Source organism: Rhinopithecus roxellana, chromosome 5 (assembly GCF_007565055.1).
Source record: "Rhinopithecus roxellana isolate Shanxi Qingling chromosome 5, ASM756505v1, whole genome shotgun sequence".
Taxonomy (NCBI): domain Eukaryota; kingdom Metazoa; phylum Chordata; class Mammalia; order Primates; family Cercopithecidae; genus Rhinopithecus; species Rhinopithecus roxellana.
In genome coordinates this window covers 31,611,507-31,639,204 of record NC_044553.1, presented here as the reverse complement: position 1 = coordinate 31,639,204, position 27,698 = coordinate 31,611,507, and the positions used below count along the sequence as shown (strand labels likewise).

The 27,698-nt window shown below is 43.2% G+C and overlaps 2 protein-coding genes across 4 annotated transcripts in view; one reads left to right on the top strand and one right to left on the bottom strand.

Moving 5' to 3' along the window:
* SPG11 (SPG11 vesicle trafficking associated, spatacsin) overlaps window positions 1–636 on the top strand; it is a 104,018-nt gene extending 103,382 nt beyond the window's left edge. For all 3 annotated transcript variants that reach the window (XR_750348.2, XM_010385230.2, XM_030930861.1), the window contains exon 40: window positions 30–636. Coding sequence is in view for 2 of the 3 variants with exons in the window: in XM_010385230.2 (XP_010383532.2) it covers window positions 30–210 (181 nt within the window). In the remaining variant the exon portion in view is untranslated. The remainder of the gene's footprint in view (window positions 1–29) is intronic.
* On the bottom strand, window positions 530–27,138 carry EIF3J (eukaryotic translation initiation factor 3 subunit J). The gene is made up of 8 exons (XM_010385228.2): window positions 26,980–27,138; window positions 26,788–26,894; window positions 13,719–13,773; window positions 13,118–13,209; window positions 9,307–9,421; window positions 6,310–6,471; window positions 2,990–3,063; window positions 530–2,292 (listed from the first exon to the last, which is right to left on the bottom strand). The coding sequence occupies exons 1-8, from the start codon at window positions 27,014–27,016 to the stop codon at window positions 2,161–2,163; spliced, it is 774 nt and encodes a 257-aa protein (XP_010383530.2). The 5' UTR covers window positions 27,017–27,138; the 3' UTR covers window positions 530–2,160.
* Between the last annotated feature and the right edge of the window lie 560 nt (window positions 27,139–27,698).

Genomic DNA, 27,698 nt, shown 5'->3' with positions numbered 1-27,698 from the left:
TAACCTGTACATTATGTTTCTTTATCTAGATATAAACAACATCAGCCTACTGACATGGCCATGGAAAACCTGAAGAAATTACTCACATATTGTGAAGATGTTTACCTGTATTACAAGTTGGCATATGAACACAAGTTTTATGAAATTGTAAATGTGCTTCTGAAGGACCCTCAGACAGGTTGCTGTCTAAAGGACATGCTAGCAGGTTAGATGATTTCATAGGTGTCTGTTTTCTTGTACTTTTAGCAGGTTCTGACAGATGTGATGAGTAGAATAATGCATTGGAGATCTTTGTTAAAGTTGAACAATCCCAGTACTGTATCATATCAGTCCTTTGTGGGTAGTAGGCAGCAAATGAGAAACTTTTCAGAAGGAAATTCCTATTTAAAATGGATTGATTTTAGATGACTGTTCATCTATACCATTTTATATAGATACTAGTATTAAGATCAAAAGCTTCCTCTTCCTCAGGACAGCTTCTACTTTAGATGATCCAATAGTGATTAAAGAATATACCTGTACCTGCAGATTCCAGTTTCAAAGAAATTTAATATTATTTACACAGTTAAGGAACAGGTGATACATTTTCATTTGTTAGAAACTGATCTTTCTGTAATAAAATAGATTTTCAATTCATTGTATGTCATTATTACTGCTAAGGAAATCTTAGCCCTTGTCTGCCTTAAAAGAATCTTTATTTACTATAATTATTGCTATGTAGTCACTACTTTTTGTTAATTCCTCAAATCACTCAGATGGTCTTGTTTTCCACTTGGTAAGTGGTCTACAGAGCTTTGACGTTCCTATTTCCTATAGAAGAGAAATTTAAAACATTTTTTGTTCTTTCTGTCTTAGGGGAATAAAAAAACACTAACCACACATTTGGTTAAACTGCTTAGGAGAAGACACAATAAAGATTCCCCAATCTATACTTAGCCATAAACCTGAGTTATAGGCTCAGTTACTCCAAATAAATAGTTCTTATAGGTACTTATTTAGGCCTTAGTATCTAAATAACAAAATAATTTCCCCAAATAAATAAGAGGAAGGCAGCCCTATACCTTTGTTGCTCTATGGTGACATTATTAACGACCTGGCAAATCACTCATGTTTTAAAGCTGTAACTATGTCAAGCATTTATTAAGTATGTAGAGAACTGTACTCCCAAGAGCTGTGTTCTATACTCTCAAAAAGTATCTCTTGGGAGGTAACACAAAATTTAAGTCCTCACAATAGTGATTTTATTAAATTAGTTGCTTTATAAAACATTGCAGATGTCATAATTGTTAACGTAACAATTTACCAAACTGTAGTTAACTGGTGCAGTTTGCTGAGCATGTTTTATAAAGGAAAGGAAATGCCAAAACCCTGGTAAAGTTGTTCCATTGCAGCCTAAGAGAACAAAGATTTGTTTCTCAGACACTTAAATCAGTCAAATAAAAATTTAAGTTTCCCTCCCCCACCTGAAGCACTTCATCAGTAGAAATAGCCTGATAAATAACTAGACAGTCTTTGCACTCAAGAAATTCCACAACATGTAATGCAATAATGGAAAGGTTACCTTCTTTAGCTTCAAAGCTGGAGGGTTTTGGTCATTTTAATTTTATATCAAACTAGTGCTTTTCAGCCGCAGTATCTTCACTCTGAGATAAGCAGTCTTCTTCACAATGTATTTTTAATGTCCTCATGTTCAATTTTAAGACAAAGCAATTTTAATACTAGGTGCACACCACATGCCCTTGCTGCAAACTGCTTTTCTTGACAAGTTACGAAGTAGTTCAAGGAGGTATGGTTAAGGCTGTATTACTGAATGGTGCTGGTAAATACTACACAGTTTTTTTGTCATGTTGCAACCTTTTGTTTCCAATTTATTTAGTGACTGCTGCTATGAAATCAGATAGCAACAATGACAACATTATTAGGTTTGTTTTGAACTATGATTTAGTAGCAACTTAGGTTCCAATTTTAACCCCTTGGCAGCAAGATCCAAGTTCCCTCATTTGCACATTAGCACCTAAGTGTCAAGGGGTTAAATAACCAGCACAAAATATACTGCACTTCTGATTGTAGCATTTGGCAGAACTGAAAGGAAAGGAAGTTGTGCTACATGTTCAAGGGATTGTGGGCAACATAAAGATGATACCAAGAAAAGATAAAATGTCACATGAAGTCTTCATAGTCTTGTACATATCCTCCATCATAACCACCATAATCTGCCAGATCATCTTTCATGGTGGCTTTTAATCCCCCTCCAGGAACCACACCTTTCTTCTTCTTTTTGGCTTTGCTTTGCTAAAGATGAAAGAGAGTTAATTCATGAAACTTTATGTGCTATGGGCATCTTACCTGGTATAGCAACCCTCATAGAAACACAAAAACCTTTAGTCCCAGACACACTAGTTCTGTAAGGGACAACCGAGCCTACATGTTTTTTGAACCTGAACAGGTCTCTAAAAAGTCTCCCAGAGTCAGTCTCTCCAAAACTTGATCTGGGTCCTTGTACCTGCTCTGGATACCTAGCCCACCAGAAGGGGTTATAAGTTATTGGTAGAAAGCCTCAACTTCACTGAAGCAAATTTAGAAAAGTGTGGATAAGTACCCCCCAATTTAAAATCACAAAGCTAACCTTTACTTGACATCTCTTACTTTTATAAATATTCTGCAAAGTGAGTATTATTGTCCCTATTTTAGAAGGGAGAAAACTGAAGCTTAGAAAAGCTGATTTACCTGTAACTATTAAGTGGCAGAGCCAGCATATGAACCCAGTCTATGATTTCAGCAATTTCTGTGAACTCAGAAAAGGGGAACATGTCTGGAAACAAAAGGACAGTAATAGCACCCATACTCCTGTTCTAGTCTAACTTAAATGGTATTAGTGAGTTGCTTGACTTTTAAGTAATTAGGACAGGCTCCTATTACATTTGTTGAATGTTAGACCTATAACCCCACTCTAATTTAATACACATTTCCCTACACAGCTTGCTCTTACCTTTTCTTGCTTCTGTTTTTCACTGCAAAGCACAGTCAGTGAATTGGTAATTTTTTTCAAGTCATCAATTTCCACTTAAAAAAAAGGCATACCATTAAACGTGAATTTTTAAGCATTTTGAAAAGTTAAAGCTAAATATATACATTCCACATATATCTATATATCCCAAAATGTACATTCCAAAAGTGTTATGAGGCCGGGCGCGGTGGCTCAAGCCTGTAATCCCAGCACTTTGGGAGGCCGAGACGGGCGGATCACGAGGTCAGGAGATCGAGACCATCCTGGCTAACACGGTGAAACCCCGTCTCTACTAAAAAATACAAAAAACTAGCCGGGCGACGTGGCGGCGCCTGTAGTCCCAGCTACCTGGGAGGCTGAGACAGGAGAATGGGGTGAACCCGGGAGGCGGAGCTTGCAGTGAGCTGAGATCCGGCCATAGCACTCCAGCCTGGGTGACAGGGCGAGACTCCGTCCCAAAAGTGTTATGAGAAGTCCAATTTATTCATTGCTAAACTTCAGTAACTTTGAAAGGACCATGAATTTCTTCTTTTTAAACATAAGGTGGCCGGGCACAGTGGCACATGACTGTAATCCCAACACTCTGGGAGGCCTAGGTGGGTGGATCACTTAAGCCCAGGAATTTGAAACCAGCTTGGGCAACACAGCTAGACCCGGTCTCTTGAAAATAAAATTTATTTATAATGATGACCTGTAATCACCAACACACCACTGTTCAACCAAATAGAAACTGTCTTTTATAGCTCACAATGTTCCCTATTGTCCTTCCTTAGTCTAAACAAATGGGGGAGGATAACATGCCTTTCCATTAACATACCCCCAGTAATCAGTGAGAACAGACAAATAAACATGGAATGACAATTATTATTATTTATATTATTTTTTTTTTTTGAGATGGAGTCTCACTCTGTTGCCCAGGCTGGAGTGCAGTGGCACCATCTCGGTTCACTGCAAGCTCTGCCTCCTGGGTTCATGCCATTCTCCTGCCTCAGCCTCCCAAGTAGTGGGGACTACAGGTGTCCGCCACCACACCCAGCTAATGTTTTGTATTTTTAGTAGAGATGGGGTTTCACTGTGTTAGCCAAGATGGTCTCGATCTCCTGACAGGTGATACCCCTGCCTCGGCCTCCCAAAGTGCTGGGATTACAGGCTTGAGCCACCACGCCCGGCCTATTTTATTTTTTTTGAGACGGAGTCTCGCTCTGTCACCAGGTTGGAGTACAGTGGTATGATCTCAGCTCACTGCAACCTCCACCTTCCAGATTCAAGTGATTGTCCTGCCTCAGCCTCCTGAGTAGCTGGGATTACAGATGCGCACCACCACACCCAGCTAATTGTTGTCTTTTTTTTTTTTTTTTAGAAGAGACTGGGTTTTACCATGTTAGCAAGGTTAGTTTGGCCTCAGCCTCCCAAAGTGCTGGGATTACAGGCATGAGCCACCGCACCCGGCCGGAATGACAATTCTTAAACCTACAATGACAACACCCTATCCCATGATGTCTCCATTTTCTTGCATGGGAATTAGAATGAGAACAGTGACCATCTCCATGTCCTACCAAGAAATGGTCCTGTTCAGTGGACAGCATCATCAGCCTTATAAAAATATGAAGCTGGAAAGAAACACCAGTTTTTAGCTACTAGAAAGTGTTCAGTTTTGGTAAGAGAACGCCTCCAAAAACCAGAAAAAAAATAGTACATGCAGAATAAAATATCAACTCTGGGCACATTACCAATCAAATGTAGAGCCCTCAGCGTAGTGATAATTTCTCAAAGAAAACCCAATCCATTGTGTAGGATTCCTCTTTCCCCATCTTAAAAACTGCAAATAGGGGCCGGGCGCGGTGGCTCAAGCCTGTAATCCCAGCACTTTGGGAGGCCGAGATGGGCGGATCACAAGGTCAGGAGATCGAGACCATCCTGGCTAACACGGTGAAACCCCCGTCTCTACTAAAAAAATACAAAAAACTAGCCGGACGACATGGCGGGCGCCTGTAGTCCCAGCTACTTGGGAGGCTGAGGCAGGAGAATGGCATAAACCCAGGAGGCGGGGCTTGCAGTGAGCTGAGATCTGGCCATTGCACTCCGTCTCAAAAAAAAAAAAAAAAAAACTGCAAATAGGCTGGGCATGGTGGCTCACACCTGTAATCCCAGCACTTTGGGAGACCAAGGTGGGGGGATCACCTGAGGTCAGGAGTTCCAGAGCAGCCTGGCCAACATGGTGAAACCCCGTCTCTACTAAAAATACAAAAAATTAGCCAGGCATGGTGGCAGGCACCTGTAATCCTAGCTACTCGGGAGGCTGAGTGGAAGAATTGCTTTTTTTTTTTTTTGAGATGGAATCTCGCTCGTTCCCCCAGGCTGGAGTGCAGTGGTGCGATCTCAGCTCACTGGAAGCTCTGCCGCCCGGGTTCACACCATTCTCCTCCCTCAGCCTCCCAAGTAGCTGGGACTACAGGCACCCGCCACCATGCCCGGCTAATTTTTTTTTTTTTTTGTATTGTTAGTAGAGATGGGGGTTTCACCATGTTAGCCAGGATGGTCTCGATCTCCTGACCTCGTGATCCACCCACCTCGGCCTCCCAAAGTGCTGGGATTACAGATGTGAGTCACTGCGCCAGGCCAGGAGAACTGCTTTAACCCAGGAGGCAGAAGTTGCAGTGAGTTGAGATGGTGCCACTGCATTCCAGCCTGGGCGACAAAGCAAGACTCCATCTCAAAAAAAAAAAAACTGCAAATACTAGCAAAACCGGTTAGTCCCTTCCATACGTTCCTGCTTCACCACCCATGGCTGTCACTCCCATTCACCCAGGAGAAATGTATGACTCCTGTCAAGGTGTGGCACCACAACCACGGACGCAGAGAATAGGTGCCAGCCCTGTCATGCAACTTGCACCTTGTCTAATTCTGACATGTAAAAAAACAGTGGCCAAAGTCTCACCCAACCCAAATCCTACATGGCCAGAGACCTTTTTCCCTCAAAAGATACTTCCCAGCCCCTCTCAAGTGATAATCAGATAAAAAGAATAGGCCAGTGTTTTACTAGCTGCTTTGTTGACAAGCCTAGGCATCTCTTAAGGAAGCCATAGTAAAACAAGAAGTCCTCCTACCCCTACAAACAAAAAGATCCAGCACTCAGATTCACTGTGTATCTGCAGACCAACATTCACAAGGTAATTGCTAAAAACAGCAAATCATGAGTCTGTATTATAGTATCCTTGAAAATAAAAAATAGCCTTCAACCTCCTGAAGATAACATCCTACTAAAAATCTACCCAGAGGGGCCAGAGATTAGAATTACTTACATGAAATACACACATCTCGAACTAAGACTTCCAAAAAACTGGCATAATATAGTGATTTTTCATATTGTGTAATTTTATCTTTTAGTAACTTTCCAAACTCTGTAAAGTCATCTCTGGAAGATGGGTTCATAGCATCTATTCCATAAACTGTATTATTAACACCTGTAGGAGAAAAGAAGCACTGAAAAGTATCAGGAGGTTAGGATTTTTAAAACTGAAACCTTACAAGCCAATCAGCTATCTGAATAACCCTGTTGTTTCATTCTAAAGCAGAGGCTCTAAACCTGGAGCCACTGGAGTCATTGGATAGAATGGCTGGAGCGGGGCAGGGTGGGGTGGGGGGTGGGAGTAGGGGGGCTATGAACTTAAATCAGAAAAAAGTTACATCTTTATTAACCCGTAATTCAGCATTTCCTTCAGTTTCAATTGACTGGCAACAAATCACAGTGGTATTAGCAAAACTTGACTTACCAGGAGAGATTACACACACTCTCCTGACATTACAGATTATCTTACAATATTAATATTGTTCAGTCATCATTACTCTCAAATGACATTATTTATTAGACCTGCCACTATACCTTATTTAATGCATCCATAAGGAAGCACATAATTCTGTATCACAAATTTGTCATTTTAGTATTCTGACATCTATTTCTATATAACAGGTTTTCTTTATAAATAAGTATTTTATTCATTTAAAAACAATATATCGGCCAGACACAGTGGCTCACACCTGTAATCCCAGTGCTTTGTTTGGGAGGCCTAAGAGGGAGGATCGCTTGAGGCCAGGAGTTTGAGACCAGCCTGGGCAACACAGCAAGACTTCATCTCTACAAAAAGAAATTGTTTTAATTAGCCAGGTGTGGCCAGATGTAGTGGCTCACACCTGTAATCCCAACATTTTGGGAGGCCAAGGGAGGTGGATCACCTGAGGTCAGGAGTCCGAGAGACAAGCCTGGCCAACATGGTGAAACCCCGTCTCTACTAAAAATACAAAAATTAGCCAGGCACGGTGGTGGCATGTGTCTGTATTCCCAGCTACTTGGGACGCTGAGGCACGAGAATCACTTGAACCCAGGAGGCGGAGGTTGCAATGAGCCGAGACTGCACCACTACCCTCCAGTGTGGGTGACACAGTGAGACTCTGCCTCAAAAAAATAAAATAAAATTAGCCAGGTGTGGTGATATTCACCTGTAGCCTTCACTACCCGGGAGGCTGAGGTGGGAAGATTGCTTAAGCCCAGGAGTTTGAGGCTGCAGTGAGCTATGGTCACACCACTGCACTCTAGACTGGATGACTGAGCAAGACCCTTTCTCTAAAAGCAAAACAACATATTACATTACAAAAGGGATCCTCTGTTCTTGTACAAGAACACTCCCACAGTAAAGTGGGGAGAGAGGGAACAAAAAGAGTAAGAAACAAAGATGCATCCTGTGAAAGTATTTGTCTAACTCCAGAAGCTAAAAAGGGGTAAACATGTTATATCCCAATAGAAGAAATAATGGTCTAGGCTGGGCATGGTAGCTCCCACCTATAATCCCAACATTTTAGGAGGCCAAGGCGGGCAGATCACTTGAGCTCAGGAGTTCAACAACAGCCTGGGCAGCATGGTAAAACCCTGTATCTACAAAAAAATACCCAAAACACAAAAATTACCCAGGCGTGGTGGCATACACCTGTAGTCCCAGCTACTTGGGAGTCTTAGGTGGGAGGATGGCTTGAGCCCAGAGGCAGAGATCATACCACTGTACTCTAGCCTGGGTGACAGAGCCAGACCCTGTTAGAAAAAAAAAAAATCTGGCCCACATGAGTTTTAGACTAAGATAAGTATGCTTCTGTATCCTCCATGTCAAGTACGTTAGTTATTAACAACATCACATGTGGTATTTTAGTATGAGAAACACAACAGTAAAATCCTATTAACAATGACTGTATAAATGCATGTTTTTTACCTTTTAGTCTATAACAGGTGTCCCATGCTAGGCTTTATGCACACTTCATAAACCTGCCTCTTTAATAAACACATGGGCAGCTTTTACCATCCTAGGAAGACACATAATAACAGCCAAGAGCCCTCTATAATTAGACAAGTGCAGTTAAGACCTGCCAAGCATACAATGGTGCACAGGAGCATTCACAGCAACTCCCGGTATTTGTACAGATCCACTAACAGATAAGGTCACACTTCCCCATGAAAAGGAAAACAACCACTACAGTCAGCCTTTTGATCTGTTTAGAGTAGAGAAAGCATGAAGGTAGGGGAGACGTATCAGAATAACTAGAGCTTTCCTTCTTGGCTATAAATTGCAGTGATTTAACTGTTTCAACATGATCTTCTACTCTGAAAAGTACTCAACAGGTAATGACAAACTTGGTTAAATGAAGTGTAGGCTCTGACTTTTTCTCTAGCAATGTCTCTTACTCTGGAACAGTCTGAATGTAACTATTTATAGGATGCTGCACTTTTATCTCATGCACTAACCACAGCTGCAGACACCACACACAGAAATGGAGGCCCTCTAAAGACAGGGCATGGTAAGGGCACAGAAGGATTGCAGAAGGAAATGACACTGAGCACAAGAAGGCACAGAAAAAGCTGCATGCCTCACCTGGAGCAACATCCTACTGTCTAAGTCTTGAGACAGCAGGACAGCCCTACAGTCCATTTCAAAGCTACAGACCTCACATTTCATGCGAATTTCATCCAGCTGATAAAAATATTCTACGCAGCAGTGAACTTCATTTGAGTCTACTCCTTTTTGCCCTTCTTGCATTGCTATAAATGACTTACCTTAATAATCTTTTACTCAAAACATTCAAAAATCTGAAAATGTAATGAAATCTCAAATATACACAGAGATTAAAAACTGCTTTCTAATATCTACATTAGCCAGTATCATGTTTCTTTTAAGAAAAGGAGATGTTTTCTGAACTTTCTGGGGTCTTCACCTGTAACAGTTTAATAGTGTATTGCAATCATACTCCTGTCTTACCAAAAGTTTCCTTTGCTAATTCGAGGTCTGACTCTTCCTGTAATTTCTTTAGCCGCAGTTTATCTGCTAATTGTTCTTCTGGTGTTAGCACTTTAGGTTCTTCAGGTTCTTCTAACTAAAATGAGACAAAAGTTTTTAAAAAGCACTGGGATTATGATGCACCCAGTACCTTTCTGTATTGTATGAATTCTTAAATAAGCATATATAATTATAAATAAAAGTGAACACTGGTAATTACTGTTTCAGGCATTCCTCTAAACACTTTAGATTTTTTTTTTTCTTTTTTTTTTTTTTTAAGACAGAGCCTCACTCTGCCACCAAGGCTGGAGTGCAGTGGCACGATCTTGGCTCATTGCAACCTCTGCCTCCTGGGTTCAAATGATTATCGTGCCTCAGCCTCCCGAGTAGCTGGGATTACAGGCGTGCACCACCACATCCAGCTAATTTTTGTAGTTTTAGTAGTGACAGGGTTTCACCATGTTGGCCAGGCTGGTCTTGAACTCCTGACCTCAAGTGATCCGCCCACCTCAGCCTCCCAAAGTGTTGGGATTACAGGTATGAGCCACTGCACCCAGTCCACTTTAGATATTCTTTTTTTTTTTTTTTTTTTTTTTTTGAGACGGAGTTTCGCTCTGTCACCCAGGCTGGAGTGCAGTGGCCGGATCTCAGCTCACTGCAAGCTCCGCCTGCCAGGTTCACGCCATTCTCCTGTCAGCCTCCCGAGTAGCTGGGACTACAGGCGCGCCACCTCGCCTGGCTAGTTTTTTGTATTTTTTAGTAGAGACGGGGTTTCACCGTGTTAGCCAGGATGGTCTCGATCTCCTGACCTCGTGATCCACCCGTCTCAGCCTCCCAAAATGCTGGGATTACAGGCTTGAGCCACCGCGCCCGGCCCACTTTAGATATTCTTAACCCAATTTTAAAGATAAACAATGGAGGCACAGAGAAACAACCTGCGCACAATAATAGAAGGTAACACAGCTGGTAATGTGACAGATTTGTACCCAGGAAGACTGGGGTTACTTCTATAGCCTTTTTTAAAAATAAGGAATTGAGACTGTGAAAAAGGTAAAAATATTACTTTCATACACTGCTACTAAAACTGTATTGGGGCCGGGCGCGGTGGCTCAAGCCTGTAATCCCGGCACTTTGGGAGGCCGAGATGGGCGGATCACGAGGTCAGAAGATCGAGACCATCCTGGCTAACCTGGTGAAACCCCGTCTCTACTAAAAAATACAAAAAACTAGCCGGGCGAGGTGGCGGGCGCCTGCAGTCCCAGCTACTCGGGAGGCTGAGGCAGGAGAATGGGGTAAACCCGGGAGGCGGAGCTTGCAGTGAGCTGAGATCCGGCCACTGCACTCTAGCCTGGGTGACAGAGTGAGACTCCGTCTCAAAAAAAATAAAAAATAAAAATAAAAAAACTGTATTGGAACAACCTTTCTAGGGCAACTTGGTAATATGTATCAAGTCTTAAATAATACTTTTACATGCTTTAATCAAGCATTCTACTTCTAGGTATTTACCTTAAGAAATAAGATGCACACAAATATGTAAGCCCAAGAATGTACATTAGAATATTATTCATAATTTCAAATAAATGTACAGACAACCTAAATGTCCAACAGAATGGTTCAAAACATTTCCCCTTTTCATCATATTGTCTAATTATAAAAGTATCATTATAACAAATTTTAAAGATATAATAGTAGATGTCATTTGTTTCCCAAACCCACTTCTCTGAGATGACAGTTGACAGCTTACTGTGTATCTATCTTCTCTTTATACTGGGATATAATTTTTTTTTCTTTTTTTTGAGATGGAGTCTCACTCTGTCGCCCAGGATGGAGATGGAGTCTCGCTCTGTCACCCTCACTCTGTCGCCCAGGCACAATCTCCGCTCACTGCAAGCTCCGCCTCCCGGGTTCACGCCATTCTCCTGCCTCAGCCTCCCAGGTAGCTGGGACGACAGGCACCCGCCACCACACCCAGCTAATTTGTTGTATTTTTTAGTACAGACGGGGTTTCACCATGTTAGCCAGAATGGTCTTGATCTCCTGACCTTGTGATCCGCCCACCTCGGCCTCTCAAAGTGCTGGGATTCCAGGCGTGAGCCACTGTGCCCGGCCGTTTCCTTTTTTTTTTTTTTGAGTCAGGGTCTTGCTCTATCACCTAGGCTGGAGTGTAGTGGTGCAATCATGGCTCACTGCAGCCTCAACTTCCTGGGCTCAAGTGATTGTCCTACCTTAGCTTCCCAAGCTGCTGATACTACAGGCATGTACCACCATGCCCAGCTCATTTTTCTACTTTTTGTAGAGACAGGGTCTCCCTATGTTGTCCAGGCTGGTCTCAAATCCATGGACTCAAGCAATACTCCCACCTCAGCCTTACAAAGTGTTGCAATTACAGGCGTGAGCAAACCACCCTGGGCTGTTTTAATTTTTGAACTATGTAAATGTGTTCTCAAATAGAAAATAGGCCAGGCGCAGTGGTTCACACCTATAATCCTAGCACTTTGGGAGGCCAAGGCGGGTTGATCACCTGAGGTCAGGAGTTCGAGACCAACCTGGCCAACATGGTGAAATGCCATCATCTCCACTGATAATACAAAAATCAGCTGGGTGTGGTGGCACACGCCTGTAGTCCCAGCTACTCAGGAGGCTGAGGCAGGAGAATCGCTTGAACCCAGCAGGAGGTTGAAGTGAGCTGAGATCACACCACTGCACTCCAGCCTGGGTGATAAGAGTGAAACTTCATCTCCAAAAAAAAAAAAAGAAATAGAAAATAGGCTGGGTGTGGTGGCTTATGCCTGTAATCCCAGCACTTTGGGAAGTCGAAGCAGGCAGATCACTTGAGGTCAGGAGTTTCACACCAGCCCGGCCAATGTGGCGCAACCCCATCACTACTAAAAATACGAAGATTAGCCAGGCATGATTGCGTGTGCCTGTAATTCCAACCTGGGATGCTGGGGAATGAGAATTGCTTGAACCTGGGAGGTGGAGGCTGCAGTGAGCCAAAATCACACCACTGCACTCCAGCAGCCTAGGTAACAGAGTGAGACTCTGTCTAAAAAACAAAAACAAAAACAAAAAAACCACGCAAATAAATATTTCTGATCCTGTGCCAAATAATCAAAAACAAATACATTTATATAGCTACATGGCACAGAAATGAACAATTTTTATATTTTGTTCAATATATACACTGCAAATAAAAAGTAATCCTGGCCAGGCATGGTGGCTCACGCCTGAAAGTGCAGCACTTTGGGAGGCCGAGGCAGATGGATCACAAGGTCAGGAGATTGAGACCATCCTGGCCAACATGGTAAAACCCCATCTCTACTAAAATACAAAAAATTAGCTGGCCGTGGCTCCTGTAGTCCCAGCTACTCAGGACGCTGAGGCAGGGGAATGGCATGAACCCAGGAGGCAGAGAGGTTGCACTGAGCCGAGACTGAGCCACTGCACTCCAGCCTGGTGACAGAGCAAGACTCCGTCTCAAAAAAAAAAAAAAAAAAATCTAATCCTGTTGACTAGAATGAAGTACAGGCAATGGCAGAAATCACTGACTATAGTCACTGCACTATCATGACTGTTCCTGAATGTTTGTCAAAACTTAAAAGACACTCATATATAAAACTGGGTTTTTTGCAAAAACCATAAATCAATTTGTTTTGGATTTTACCTACCTTATGGTATCCACTTACAGTCTTTACAGAGCCCTTCAAATTGCTAGGTAATGTTTGCAGCCTGTTAGAAACTATATCACTACCGATGTGAGAATTCTGTATTTTAGAAAACAAACAGTACTTACCCTCTTTTTAATTTCTTCTTGCCTTTTCTTCTGTTGCCGTTCTTTTTCTTTTATCTTCTCTGCTATTTTTTTCTTTTCTGAAATTTTTACCTCTAAAAGTAAAAAAAAAGTTTTATTGACAGTTATACTGAGTATTTTCCAGTTTATTGATGAGACAGACATGATATTTGTATACTGTTAAGAGACTAAACCTTTCCCAGCTTCAAACAGTGATTTTTCTCACAAATAATGGGAAACTTCTGGGACGACTCCTTCTCCTCTCTAACGTGACCCCTAAGATCCAAATATCTCTTCATATTTCCCCACCGTCCTATAGGCAGGGCTTAGATCATTCAACTATAATTAATGCCAAAACCTCTACCCTTTCCTCCTAACAATACCTAGCACTCACACAGAAATACAGCAGGTATCTAATCTGATTATATTTTGAGGAGATACAGAAAAGTTGCAGGGAAAACAGAATACAGTGGGAATGGAAGGACACTTGGTTTCTAAATACCAAAATCTCCCATTTTGTTAGCGTTCTGTCATTTGTCTTAATACAAGTCACAAATGCTCAGCAAGACATAAAAACAAAAATGGAGGTGCCCCAGTGGCTCACCTGGTTTTACTTCTGCTTCCTCTTTTTTTTCATCATCATCGTCATCCCAGTTATCCTAAAGAAAAAGACTTCCATTAACAATTCTTGCTTTTCTGTGTGAACCTTATTATCAACTTGACTACAGAGAAATAAGTTTGTTGGTATTTTTTGGTATTGCATTAACTTTTTAAATTAATGTAGGGAGAACTGACATCTTATAATGCTGAGCTGCCCTAACCAAGAAAACAGCTGTCTTTCCATTTGATCAAGTACATTTTTTTATCTTTCAGAAGTGTTTTAAAGTAGTTTCCCTATTAGAGGCTCTGCACATTTCTCTTTAGATTTATTCCTAAGTATTTCATCTTGCATGTTGCTATTGTAAATAGGGCATTTTCCTATTATGTCCTCTAAGTGGCTATTATTTGTGTATAAAAACATATTGGCAAGACCCGGTCTCTACAAAAAAAAAAAAAAAAATTAAAAAATTAGCTGGGTGTGGTGGTATGTGCCTGTAGTCTCAGGTACTTGAGAGACTAATGTGGGAAGATCACTTGAGCCCAGGAGGGTAAGGCTGCAGTGAGTTATGATAGTGCCACTGCACTCTAGCCTGGACAACTCACTATCATAAAGACCCTGTCTCAAAACAAATAAACAAAAATAACTACTGGCTTTTTTATATGTTAATATCCTGCTACCTTACTGAATTCATTTATCTCTTAAGTTAGATTTACCATTGCTTCTCTGGGGTTTTCCAGGTATGCTACCTTATCTGGAAACAAAAGATAGCTCTACTTCTTTACCAATCCTTAGGCCCTCACAACCGATTTATCTAATTGGGCCAGCTAAACCTCTAGTACAATGTTGAACAGCAGCAGAGGTAATGGGCATTCTTGCTTTCTTGATGGAAATGCTCTATTGTTTCCCCATGAAGTGCTATGCATCCCAACAAATTTATGCAGTAAAATTTACCAGACTTTTTTTTTTTTTGAGACGGAGTTTCACTCTTCTTGCCCAGGCTGGAGTACAGTGGTGCGATCTCAGCTCACTGCAACCTCCACCTCCCACATTCAAGCGATTCTCCTGCCTCAGCCTCCCCAGTAGCTGCGATTACAAGCATGTACCACCACGCCTGGCTCATTTTTGTATTTTTAGTAGGAACATTTTTTTTTTTTTTTGAGACGGAGTCTTGTTCTATTGCCCAGGCTGACTGGAGTACAGTGACGCGATCTCAGCTCACTGCAACCTCCGCCTCCCGGGTTCAAGTGATTCTCCTGCCTCAGCCTCCTGAGTAGCTGGGATTACCAGCGCACGCAACCATGCCTGGCTAATTTTGTATTCTTAGTAAAGACAGGATTTCACCATGTTGGTCACACTGGTCTTGATCTCATGATCCGCCCACCTCGACCTCCCAAAGTTCTCGAATTACAGGCGTGAGCCACCACACCTAGCCCCAGACTTTTCTTCCATTGCCTCTGGATGGATTTCAAGTCAATTAGAAAGTCTTTTCTTTGTTTTGTTTTGTTTTGTTTTTGAGATGGAGTTTTGCTCTTGTTGTCCAGGCTGGAGTGCAATGGCGTGATCGTGGCTCACTGCAACTGCTGCCTACTGGGTTCAACCAATTCTCCTGCCTCAGCCTCCCAAGTAGCTGGGATTACAGGCATGCACTACCACGCCCAGCTAACTTTGCATTTTTAGTAGAGACGGGGTTTGCCCATGTTGGTCAGGCTGGTCTCAAACTCCCAACCTCAGGTGATCCGCCCACCTCCACCTCCCAAAGTGCTGGGATTACAGGCATGAGCCATTTCGCCCAGCCATAAAGTCTTTTCTTACACCTAAGAATTCACCCACAATTTTTTCTAGAATGTGTAGGGTTTCACTGTTTTTTTATTTAGATCTCTGATCTATTTGGAGTTTTTGTCTTGTGTATGATGTGCGACACGGATCTAGTTGTATTTTTTTCCAAAAGGGCTACCCAGTTGTCACCGCATCATTTATTAAAAACCCTTTAATAAATAATGATTTTCTCCCTGGGCTATGGTTTGAATGTGTCCTGTAAGTTCATGTGATGAAAACTGAATCTCCAATCCAACAGTGTTGAGAAGTAGGGTCTTTCAGAAATGGTTAGAGGCAAAGCCCTCATGAATGGATTATTAATACCTTTATCTTAGGAGTAGATACCTGATAAAAGGATGAGTTCTGCAATCCTTTGTGCTCTTTTGCCCTTCTGCCACAGGATAATAGCACAAGAAGGCCCTCACCAGATGCCAGCACCTTGATATTGGACTTCTCAGCCTCCATAACCATACGAAATAAATCTGTTTATAAAATACCCCATCTATTGCATTCTATTGCAGCAAAAAAAATTTTAAGATACCCTGTGACTTACCATACACTAAATGTTCATATATACTTGGTCTACTTCTGGGCTTTTGATCCTATCCCACTAATCTACTGTCTCTCCATACACCAGTACCATACTGGGGTTTGTTTTGTTTTGCTTTTTGAGACGGAGTTTCGCTCTCGTCGCCCAAGAGTAACCCAGGAGTGGGAGGCTGCAGTGAGTCGAGATTGCACCATTGCACTCCAGCCCAGATACAGTGCAAGACTTTGTCTCAAAAAAAAAAAAAAAAAAAAAAAGGAGTCAAGGCCGGCACATGCCTGTAATTCCAATACTTTGGGAAGCCAAGGTGGGCAGATCACCTGAGGTTGGGAGTTCAAGACCAGCCTCACCAATATGGAGAAACCCCATCTCTACTAAAAGTACAAAATTTGCTGGGTGTGGTGGCACATGCCTGTAATTCCAGCTACTCAGGAGGCTGAGGCAGGAGAATCACTTGAACCTGGGAGGCAGAGGTTGTGGTGAGCCGAGATCGCGCCATTGCACTCTAGCCTGGGCAACAAGAGCAAAACTCTGTCTCCAAAAAAAAAAAAAAAAAGTCTAGAGCTGATCAAGCCTTCATGGATTCCACTCTAACTCAGGGCACTTTAAAATAGATCTAGCCAGGTGCAGCAGCTCAGACCTGTAATCCCAGCACTTTGGGTGGCCAAGGCGGGCAGATCACTTGAGACCAGGAGTTCTGAGACCAGCCTGACCAATATGATGAAACCCCATTTCTACTAAAAAATACAAAAATTAGGTAGGTGTGGTGGTGCACGCCCATAATCCTAGCCACTCAGGATGCTGAGGAACAAGAATCATTTGAGCTCAGGAGGCGGAAGTTGCAGTGAGCCAGGATCGAGCCACTGCACTTCCAGTCTGGGCAAGAGACTCTGTCTCAAAAAAAGAAAAGATCTACACTGTCTTTTCTATGCCTAACTCAATCACTGAGCTAAATATAAACCAATTATCAAACACAATTTTCTAAAAGCTCCACAAAACTTAGAAGGCTCAAGTTTAATAGGGACAGACACAGCCCTATGATTAAAGACGTTTTTAATCATAGGTAGCCTGGCCATTGTCTCAGCAACCACCAGGCACACTATGACATGCCATTTGAAGCTGAGCGGCAAGATGGCAAATGCAAGGCAAGAGGCCCTGACGCTACTAAAGAAGCAAAGGCTGACTAATATGACTAATATGCCACACTATGACACCAAGCTTCTGGTTTCATAACACAAAGGGTCACAAATTTGTATCAGCCTAGAATATAAACTAACCAAGCCTTGATTCTTAATAAAAATCTCTAAGTCCACTAAATAAATTAAAAATTCAACATCATGATTAAGGCTGTCATACGGTCTGCAAGCATAATGAAAGGAACTTTGTATAAAAAAGTAAATGTATTTTTATAGTCACCTTACTTCAGCAATTTAACCCGCAGCTCGCAGTTTTAACAGATTGAAAGCAAACCAGCTAGTCATTATCTGAATAACTATGATACTAGAGTTAGAAATTAGAGATCAAATGTTTGTATTTCGCCGTTAGTTTGCTAAGTGCTTATATTAATACATCACAGTACAAAAGGAACCAAAGAGCTAAAAATAAAAGTGAATTACTAGGCATTTTTTGTTGTTTAAATCTTCACAGAACACAAGAAAGCTGGATCTGTGAGTGATATGCAGCAGTGCTTCAGTTCATTTGCTTACTTCCAGAAGGTGCATATTTACAACCCTTCTGAGCAACAGGTGTAGTAACAAGGTTAACTCTCACAACAGTCCTGTAAGGAAGGTCGTGTCATCCCCCTATTTTACAGAAAAGGAAACCGAGGCCCAGACACAGCCATCCCACAATCTCAGTGAAAAACTAAGGGACCTGCTCTGAATGGACCAAAATTCTTTAAAGTGTCATAGTACAAAGTTACAGTTAGAAGAATAAGTTCTGGTGTTCTATTACACAGTAAGGTGACTATAGCTAATAACAATGTTGTATATTTCAAGATAGCTCCATGAGAAAATTTTGAATGTTAACACCACAAAGAAATGATAAATGGGCCAGGTGCGGTGGCTCATGCCTGTAATCCCAGCACTTTGGGAGGCCGAGGCGGGCGGATCACAAGGTCAGGAGATCCAGACCATCCTGGCGAACACAGTGAAACCCCGTTTCTACTAAAACAGAAAAAATTAGCCGGGCATGGTGGCGGGCGCCTGTAGTCCCAGCTACTCGGGAGGCTGAGGCAGGAGAATGGTGTGAACCCGGGAGGCAGACGTTGCAGTGAGCCGAGATTGCACCACTGCCCTCCAGCCTGGGCGACAGAGACAGACTTTGTCTCAAAAAAAAAAAAAAAAAAGAAATAAGAAATGATAAATGTTTAAAGTGATGAAATAGTAATTACAATGTATACATGCATTGAAACATCACAATATACCCCATAAATATGTACATTATGTGTCAAATTACAAAAACAATTTTAAAAAAGTTTTAAATAACTAAACATTTGATTGATCTTTTTATTAAAAATTTAAAAAATGACTTACTTTTTTAAAAAGCATGTTTTAAACACTTGCCTACAAAGTTCGTGGTTTGGTGGAGTTCAGTTCACTGTAATAAAACAGCTTACAACCCATCTTTAGAGTAACATGCTGAAATTCGTCCTTTAAATGTATATATGTAAACAGCTTCATTTAAGGCTTTAAACACAGTATTAAGGAAGGTCTTTAAAAAGTATGTTTTAAACACTTGCTTAGAAAATTCAGAGTCTGGTAAACAATTTAATTCACTGGAATAAAGCAGCTCACAATGCAAAATAATAATAAAAATAGTATTATAGTAAATATGACTTATTCCCTGAGTCCTGAAGTATAAAATAACTAACCTGGAAGTAAGTCCCTCTCCTGGAAACTGGGAATCTCATTAAAGGGAAGGATTATGACACATATTAAGATATGTCCAGCTGGAGGTATACTGGTTACCAACCTTCTCACTTAAATTGCCTGTAGTAGTTCTTTACCGATCTTTTTTTTTTTTTTTTTTTTTTGAGATAGAGTCTCACTCTGTCGCCAGAGTGACAATCTTGGTTCACTGCAACCTCCACCTCCTGGGTTCAAGCGATTCTCCTGCCTCAGCCTCCCAAGTAGTTGGTACTACAGGTACGCACCATCACACCCAGCTAATTTTTGTGCTTGTAGTAGAGACGGGGTTTCACCATGTTGGCCAGGATGGTCTTGAGCTCTTGACCTGGTGATCTGCCTGCCCCAGCCTCCCAGAGTGCTGGGATTACAGGCATGAGCCACCGTGCCCGGCCCCTCCCAACCTTTTTTTTTTTTTTTTGAGACGGAGTTTCACTCTTGTTGCCCACGCTGGAGTACAATGGCACGATCTCGGCTCATTGTAGCCTCACCGCCTCTTGGGTTCAAGCGATTCTCCTGCCTCAGCCTCCCAAGTGGCCGGGATTACAGGTATGCGCCACCACAAACCGGCTAATTTTGTACTGTTAGTAGAGACGGGGTTTCTCCATGTTGGTCAGGCTGGTCTTGAACTCCCGACCTCAGGTGATCCACCCGCCTCAGCCTCCCAAAGTGCTGGGATTACAGGTGTGAGCCACTGTGCCTGGCTGATGAGTCATCCTTTCAAGGTATATTTTAGATTATGATTATGTCCATGTGATATGATTTCTTTCTGTTTCTTTTCTGTCTTTCTGTTTTTTTTGTTTGTTTTTTTGAGATGGAGTTTTTCTCTTGTCGCCCAGGCTGGAGTGCAGTGGCATGATCTCAGCTCACTGCAGCCTCCACCTCCCAGGTTCAGGTGATTCTCCTGCCTTCAAGACCAGCCTGGCCAACATGGCGAACCCTTGTTTCTACTAAAAATACAAAAAAAATTAGCAGGGCATGGTGGTGTGCACCTGTGGTCCCAACTACTCAGGAGGCTGAGGACCAAGGATCACTTGAACCCAGGAGGCAGAGGTTGCAGTGAGCCGAGATCACGCCACTGGACTCCAGCCTGGGTAACAGAGAAAGCCTCCATTTAAAACAAAAAGAAAAAAAGACAAAAGAAAAAAACTGGTCTGCAAGCCTCTGGTACTAAGAGGTCAAGAAGGAAGAAGTATGGCTGAAAATAGGGAGCTCCATCTCAATACCCCCAAGGTAAACAAACAAACTCAACATTTTTGTATAATGTTGATGCTCCTCAGTTACCCTTTCCAGAAAAACATCACCCCCAGCCCACCCATATCATGGCTCCCTCAGCACATTCACACCAACTGTATGTCCACCTCTATCCCTGTCCCTAGTTTCTCCCATCAAAGCATAAATCTTACCCCAGACACATATCAGTACAGACATAATGAAGCTACCTTGACATTCTCTACTCCATCACAGAATGGGTTTTAGTAGCAAAAGAAGTGGTTCTGGCCAGGAGCGGTGACTCATGCCTGTAATCCCAGCACTTTGGGAGGCCAAGGCAGGCGGGCCACAAGGTCAAGAGATTGAGACCATCCTGGCCAACATGGTAAAACCCCGTCTCTACTAAAAATACAAAAATTAGCTGGGTGTGGTGGCAGGCACCTGTAGTCCCAGCTACTTGGGAGGCTGACGCAGGAGAATTGCTTGAACCAGGGAGGCAGAGGTTGCAATGAGGTGAGATCACTTCACTGTACTCCAGCCTGGAGACAAGAGTGAGACTTCGTCTCAAAAAAAAAAAAAAAAACAAAAAAAACAAAAAAAACAAAAAACAAAAAAAAAAAAACAAAAAAAAAAAAAGCCGGGTGCAGTGGCTCACACCTGTAATCCCAGCACTTTGGAAGGCTGAGGCGGGTGGATCACCTGAAGTCAGGAGTTCGAGACCAGCCTAAACAACATAGAGAAACCCCATGTCTACTAAAAATACAAAATTAGCCGGGCGTGGTGGTGCATGCCTGTAATCCCAGACACTCGAGAGGCTGAGAATCTCCTGAGGCAGGAGAATCGCTTGAACCTGGGAGGCGAAGGTTGCGGTAAGCTGAGGTCACGCCACTGCACTCCAGCCTAGGCAACAAGAGCAAAACCCCGTCTCAAAAAAAAAGAAGTGGTTCTATCAACCTGTCCCAAGAAGAGCCATGACATCTGTTCCTCAGTTCATAAAAGGACCATCCAAACCTTGACTGTCACACTCTCTCCAAAGTGCTTAAAAGTCTGCCCTGAAGTTACTACCAAACTAGCACTAAGCCCCTAAAGAAAGGAACATAGTAAGTGTCATCAAAAAGAGACTAGTCACACTTCCAAACAGATGTAATTATAAAAGCAAAATGCCAGGTAGCTTTCCCCAGGAAATCAGAGTTTTTGTTTCCATCGTTATAAAATTAAGTGCCTGAAAAGTAGATTTAAGGTAGAATGTTCACCACGCTGCTTCAAACAATATGCCCAATTTTCTGTAAACACTAGGAGTCTGTAAATTCCAGCAGCAAATTCAGATAAAAGGCAAAAAGGGTTCCTAGAGAAACAGCTAAAATTAACTTAAAATATGGAGCAAGTCTACAACTCACTTCAAAGAGCCCTAAATGGTTATTTGATTCAAGAGACTACCTATGAACATCCAATTAAATCCCTTACCCAATTATTTTTGGCAGCCAATTAATCTTTCAACTACAATATCCAATTTATCTTCAAAAGAATCACCCAGGCTGCTCTCCTAAAATGGCTAGCTTCTTAGAATAGGGCCTGTTTATAAACTACTTGCTTATCTATACTCTTGCCCTGCAGATACACACCCATCATTTAGGCCATTTCTATGAAAGAGATGGCTGCTTTTTAGCTTTAAAATCTGCTTCCTAATTGAACACATTATTAGAAGCAAAGCAGAAAACTTTAAATCTTGCTTTCTTTTTATTTCTAACAATGTGGCCAGTAGTTAGCTGGTTCTGTCTTCATAATATAAAACTACATTATGTCACATGCAATGAGAACACATTTAGGGCTGAAAATGCTTTCCAACTTAAGCAAGATATATTTATAGATTGTCAAATAGAAGTAGCTTCAAATGAGCAATAAAACTCTTTGCCCTATAGCAACAGCCTAGGAACTAACATATACTCCTTCTCCTTTTTTCTTTAAATAACTTGGTTTAGGCCGGGCGCGGTGGCTCAAGCCTGTAATCCCAGCACTTTGGGAGGCCGAGACGGGCGGATCACAAGGTCAGGAGATCAAGACCATCCTGGCTAACATGGTGAAACCCCGTCTCTACTAAAAATACAAAAAACTAGCCGGGCGACCTGGCGGGCGCCTGTAGTCCCAGCTACTCGGGAGGCTGAGGCAGGAGAATGGCGTGAACCCGGGAGGCAGAGCTTGCAGTGAGCTGAGATCCGGCCACTGCACTCCAGCCTGGGCTACAGAGCGAGACTCCGTCTCAAAAAAAAAAAAAAAAAAAAAAAAAAAAAAACTTGGTTTAGGTAAAACATAATCTCTTGCTGGAAAAAAAAAAAAGCCTTTAATTGGTGTTCTGTAAGCTGTGCAGTTCTACTCTGAGAGAACTCAGAACTATGCAACGAGATCTTGGCAAGTGTAGACTTCCAGCAAACTTTGTTTTTTAAAAGCCAAAATGTTCTTCCACCATCTCGGAATTATGCTGGGTGTCTAAAAGCCAAGGTGCCTGCCTTAGTAAATTCTACTTCATTTAATTCAATTCATTAAGCTTTTAACATACTACAATGGATCAGCACTCAGCTGAGTTCCATCTCAATGCCTACCTGTCTCATATTCAGGACAGTTATCAATCTACTTTCAACTCCGGCTAAGCAATATCAAGACACTGAACACTAAACAAGTGGTTTATTCACAATGATCCATCATGACGAGAAAATATTTTTCAATAACAAACATGCTTCCCAATTCAAAACTTGCTAGTTTATAAGAGTGGCAAGGTATGAAATGATATGATTGAGATTTTCTTGAAAATAATCTGGTTGGAGGAGCAAAGTGGGGATACAGAGGAAACAAGACGGGTCACTGGCTTATTAAATGTTTCTCTCTACTGCATGTTTGGAATTTTTCGTAAGTTACACATACACACACTCTCTTCAAAATACCCATTTACTGGCAAAACGCCCACCTTCTGGGTATTCCCCAGTAATTTCACATTTCTGTAAAATACAGATCCTATTCTTTAGAAGTTGTTTCCAACCCTTGAAAAACATCCTTATCTGGTAGATTCAAACTATTTATTGGAATAGGATCCTAACAGAGGGTGAACGAGTAGGATGAGACGGGCTCAACTAAGTCTGTTCTTTAGGATCACTCTCTCTTTAAATGTATTGGGGTCTTGCTATTTTGCCCAGACTGGCTTCAAACTCCTAGGCTCAAGCAATCCTCTTGTCTCAGCCTCTTCAGGATCTTTTAAAAGAAATGCTGTATGGTTACAGAGGCAAATGCCTGAGATGGCTGAACACAGCTAGAAGTTTCTGCAAACTCTGCACCCTTTGAATAAATTTAGCTTCTAAACTGTTCTACTGAAATGCTAGGAGACTAGTAAAATGGAGTACAAGTTATGTTGTCCTTGCTTCCAGTAGGTACTTACTGCCTTCTCAGTCAACACATCCTACATATCATACCAGCAATGAGGAAGGAGTCATATATGCCAAGTGAACAATTCTTCCCACTGCCTCTGCACAACTATCAGGATAGGAAAAAAGGTAAATAAAGCCAGGGTGATGGGAAAGTATGCTCCCAAGTTCTCATCTTTTTAACTGGGGAAAAGCATAGCCTTTTCTCTCCATATATATTAATAGTTGTACAGTTTAACCTAAGTCCACTTCTGCCACTGCCAGAGAGCTATTTGAAAAGTCAAGGACAGCAAAATACTAAGTCTACTAAATGATAGTAAAGTGCTGGAGCAAATTATAACAAAGACATCAGTTTTCCTTTCATTTCCCAGAACATTACAAATGACATTAAACCTGATTTTTAAAGGTTAAGTACTAGATGCTGACATAAACAGAAGACTTCACGGAAACTAAGCCTTGTCTCCAACCCCTCACAAAAAGTACAAAAACGTAAGAATTCAGAAATTTGGTGATATGGCTGAGCCTGCTGGCTCACGCCCACAATCCCAGTATTTTAGGAGGCCAAGGAGGATAGATCACTTGAGCCCAAGAGTTCAAGACCAGCCTGGGCAACAGGGCAAAACCCCATCTCTACCAACAACACAAAAATCAGCCAGTCTCACAACTCCATCTCAAAATAAATAGGCCAGGTGTAATGGCTCACACCTGTAATCTCAGCACTCTGGGAGGCTGAGGCGGGAAGATCACTTTAACCTCAGGAGTTCGAGACCAGCCTAGGTAACATGGCGAAACCCTGTCTCTCTAAAAAAAAATATGTATATATAAATTAGCTGGGCACAGTGGTGCACACCTGTAATCCCAGCTACTAGGGGGCTGAGGCTGGAGAATCACTTGAACCCGGGAGGCAGAGGTTGCAGAGATCGTGCCACTGCATTCCAGCCTGGGAGACCTGGTGAGACCTTGTCTCAAAAAATTAGATGGAGAGGCCGGGCGCGGTGGCTCAAGCCTGTAATCCCAGCACTTTGGGAGGCCGAGATGGGCGGATCACGAGGTCAGGAGATCGAGACCATCCTGGCTAATACGGTGAAACCCTGTGTCTACTTAAAAATACAAAAAACTAGCCGGGCGACGAGGCGGGCGCCTGTAGTCCCAGCTACTAGGGAGGCTGAGGCAGGAGAATGGCGTAAACCCGGGAGGCGGAGCTTGCAGTGAGCTGAGATCCGGCCACTGCACTCCAGCCTGGGTGGCAGAGCAAGACTCCGTCTCAAAAAAAAAAAAAAAAATTAGATAGAGAGATTAAACTGTTTTAAGTTTAAAAAAAAAAAAACTTAGCACTAAAAGAGCAACTGGACAAGATAATCTTTGTCGTCCTTTACAACTTGTAAATATCCAAAACTTGTTCCAAGTGATCAGAATTACATTCATCAGAGGCCCGGCGCGGTGGCTCACGCCTATAATCCCAGCACTTTGGGAGGCCGAGGCGGGTGAATCACCTGAGGTCAGGAGTTTGAGACCAGCCTGACCAACATGGAGTGAAACTCCATCTCAAAAAAAAGAAAAAAAAAAAATTATATTCATCAGGATCGATACCATTTAGATCCCTTAATCCCAGGGAAGTTATTCCATGACATTAGTCTACACTATCCATTAAAACTTCATTTTCTGCAACTTCTTTCCTAATATCTCTAATCTTTTCTCTGCATTTGTTAACTTATTCCCAAATTTCGTCACAGATGTCTTAACTGACACTTCCTATATGCATGGAAAAAAATGAAAGGACCAATATGAACCGAAGGCTCAAAACGGAAAATCTGCTACAATGTAGGGGGATAACTAACATCTTGTAATGAGGCTGGTAACACAATCTAGTCCCATGTTTCTACAACATGTAAATAAAGCGTCTAAGTGTCTTCAAATAGTCGATTTATTAACTTCAATGTGTGCAAAGCTCACAACATTCTTAAACCTCAGGCTGTCAATAAATTGGACATCCACACATCCAACCTCATCGGACTGGGGAGCAAAGAGAAAAACTCAAAACAACATCCCTATTAAGTTCATAGTGATTATCTAGCTTAAACTTTTCAGCCCAGGCAGAAGGATTTGTAGGGTTCTCCGTTTTGTGCTTATAAGTTAGGAGAAAAAAATTCACTAAATTAGGCAAAACCACAAAAAAAAATCATTTTCCATTTCACACAAAATTTTATCTGCACAAATATAACAAGATTTTGAGAACTTTGTTAATAAGAGTCTTAACATTTTGGATTTGAGACTTCTGTAACTACCGTAAAAAAAAAAAAAAAAAAAAAAACACGTAAAAGTAAATGTCACCTAAAAGCTGTATCATGAACCCTTCAGAGTTTTCAAAATCAAACGACTGAGGTAAAAATGATTATCTACAAGGCATAGACAAAAAACCAACAACAAAAAAACCACAGGCACGTCATCTACTACAACCACCAAATCTTCAATATTTCCTTGGGTGTCGTATGTGTGTAGTTGAGTAACTGACATCTCTCCATTCCTCAGGTCACGGTGTGAACTACCTGGGTTTCTGTCCACTAACTGTGGACGATCTCAGTGTTCAGTTCATCCCTTTTACCATAGGGTGGGGGAAGGGAGAGCCAAACGTTATTTCGCTTTACTGTTTCTAGCTGTCTCGTGTGGGGAAAAAAAAGGCTGAAATTCAACAACAATATTTCACTCATCTAATCCCTCGAATAAACTGTATAAGTAGAGTTACTTATACAGTAACTCATAAGTGAGTTACTGGCCCTGAGCTGACCTGAGCTCGAAAAGGCATGCGACTTCTTTCAAGACCTTCCATATGGATAAGCTACAAGGCTCAATTCCCAACTTCCCGGTCTCATTCCTGCCAGAGGCTCCGGACCGCGAAGCTTGCATGTGGGCCGACCCGGCCGATGCTGTCACCTTTCGTCGCCAGCCAGCGGGTGGGATCCAGGCCAGAGAGCAGACTCTCAACCGGAGACGGAGTACGGGAGGCCACGCTGCCAGTCTTCGGCCCACATGGCCGGCAAACGGAGGGGAAGAGAGCACCACTAGGCCCTAGGCTCACGTCTGGACCCACTGCCCGCAGGCCCCGGCAGCGCCCCAGGGCCCAGCGTCGGCCGGCAACCAGCCAGCCCGCTCCCGCGCTGCCCATCGCCCTAGCCCGCACCCACCTTGACGTCCTCGTCCTCGTCCTCGCCTTCCCAGCGGTCCCCGCCGGCAGTGCCGCCGCCACCCCCCACCTTCCGCACTGGGTCTTCCACGGAGAACGCGTCCGCGTCTACGGAAGAGAGCGAGCCGCGTTAGTGCCTGCATGGCGTGGGGCCGGCGCCGGCCCGGGCCCTACGCCAGCAACTTCTCCTCACCCCAGGAGTCCGAGTCCCCTGCCGCCGCCGCCGCCATCTCGAGCCGGGTGTGAGCGTGTGTGAGGGGAAGAGCTAGCGAGGAGCTAGCACGGCGGAGGTGAGTCACTGGGTTTGCTCTCGTTGACCGGCGCGGAGCAGGATGGGACCGTGGCTGACTGTGCGCAGAGTCGAGGCCACGCCCCTTCAGGTGGCGGCGGCGACGCGCGCGGGCAAGAAGTGGGCGGGGACCGCGGTCGGTGGCGCTGAGGGGCGGAGGGAGGGGCGGAGGGAGGGGCGGAGGGAGGGGCGGAGGGACACAGAGAGCAGAGGGAGGGGTACAGGGGGCGGAGGAGTGCTGGGTCGGGCTTCCAGCTCCCTACAACGCAGAACAGCACTGGAGTTCGTGGAGCTGGAAGACCGCCACCCGACTCTGGGCCCCGGGTAGGAAACGTAAGTGTCAGGAAGTTAGTAGGGTGGTTCTTTGGCGCCTGAGCCTCGCCAGTCTTCGTCGCCCGTCCCCTGCCAATGCCTACCCCGCTTCAACCTCAGGGTGCGCCGTCCCTCTGGTCACTGTGATCACGGTCCATGGCCGCGGGCGGATACCCACGCCGCGCTCAAAAGAGGTCTCTGAGGCCATGCCCGCCGGCGGGGGCGGTGGCCGGGCTTCCGGTACCCCAGAGGGAGCTGTCGCGCGCTAGGCGGAGGGGACCCTTCTGGAATCCGGCGGGCGCCGGGCGCAG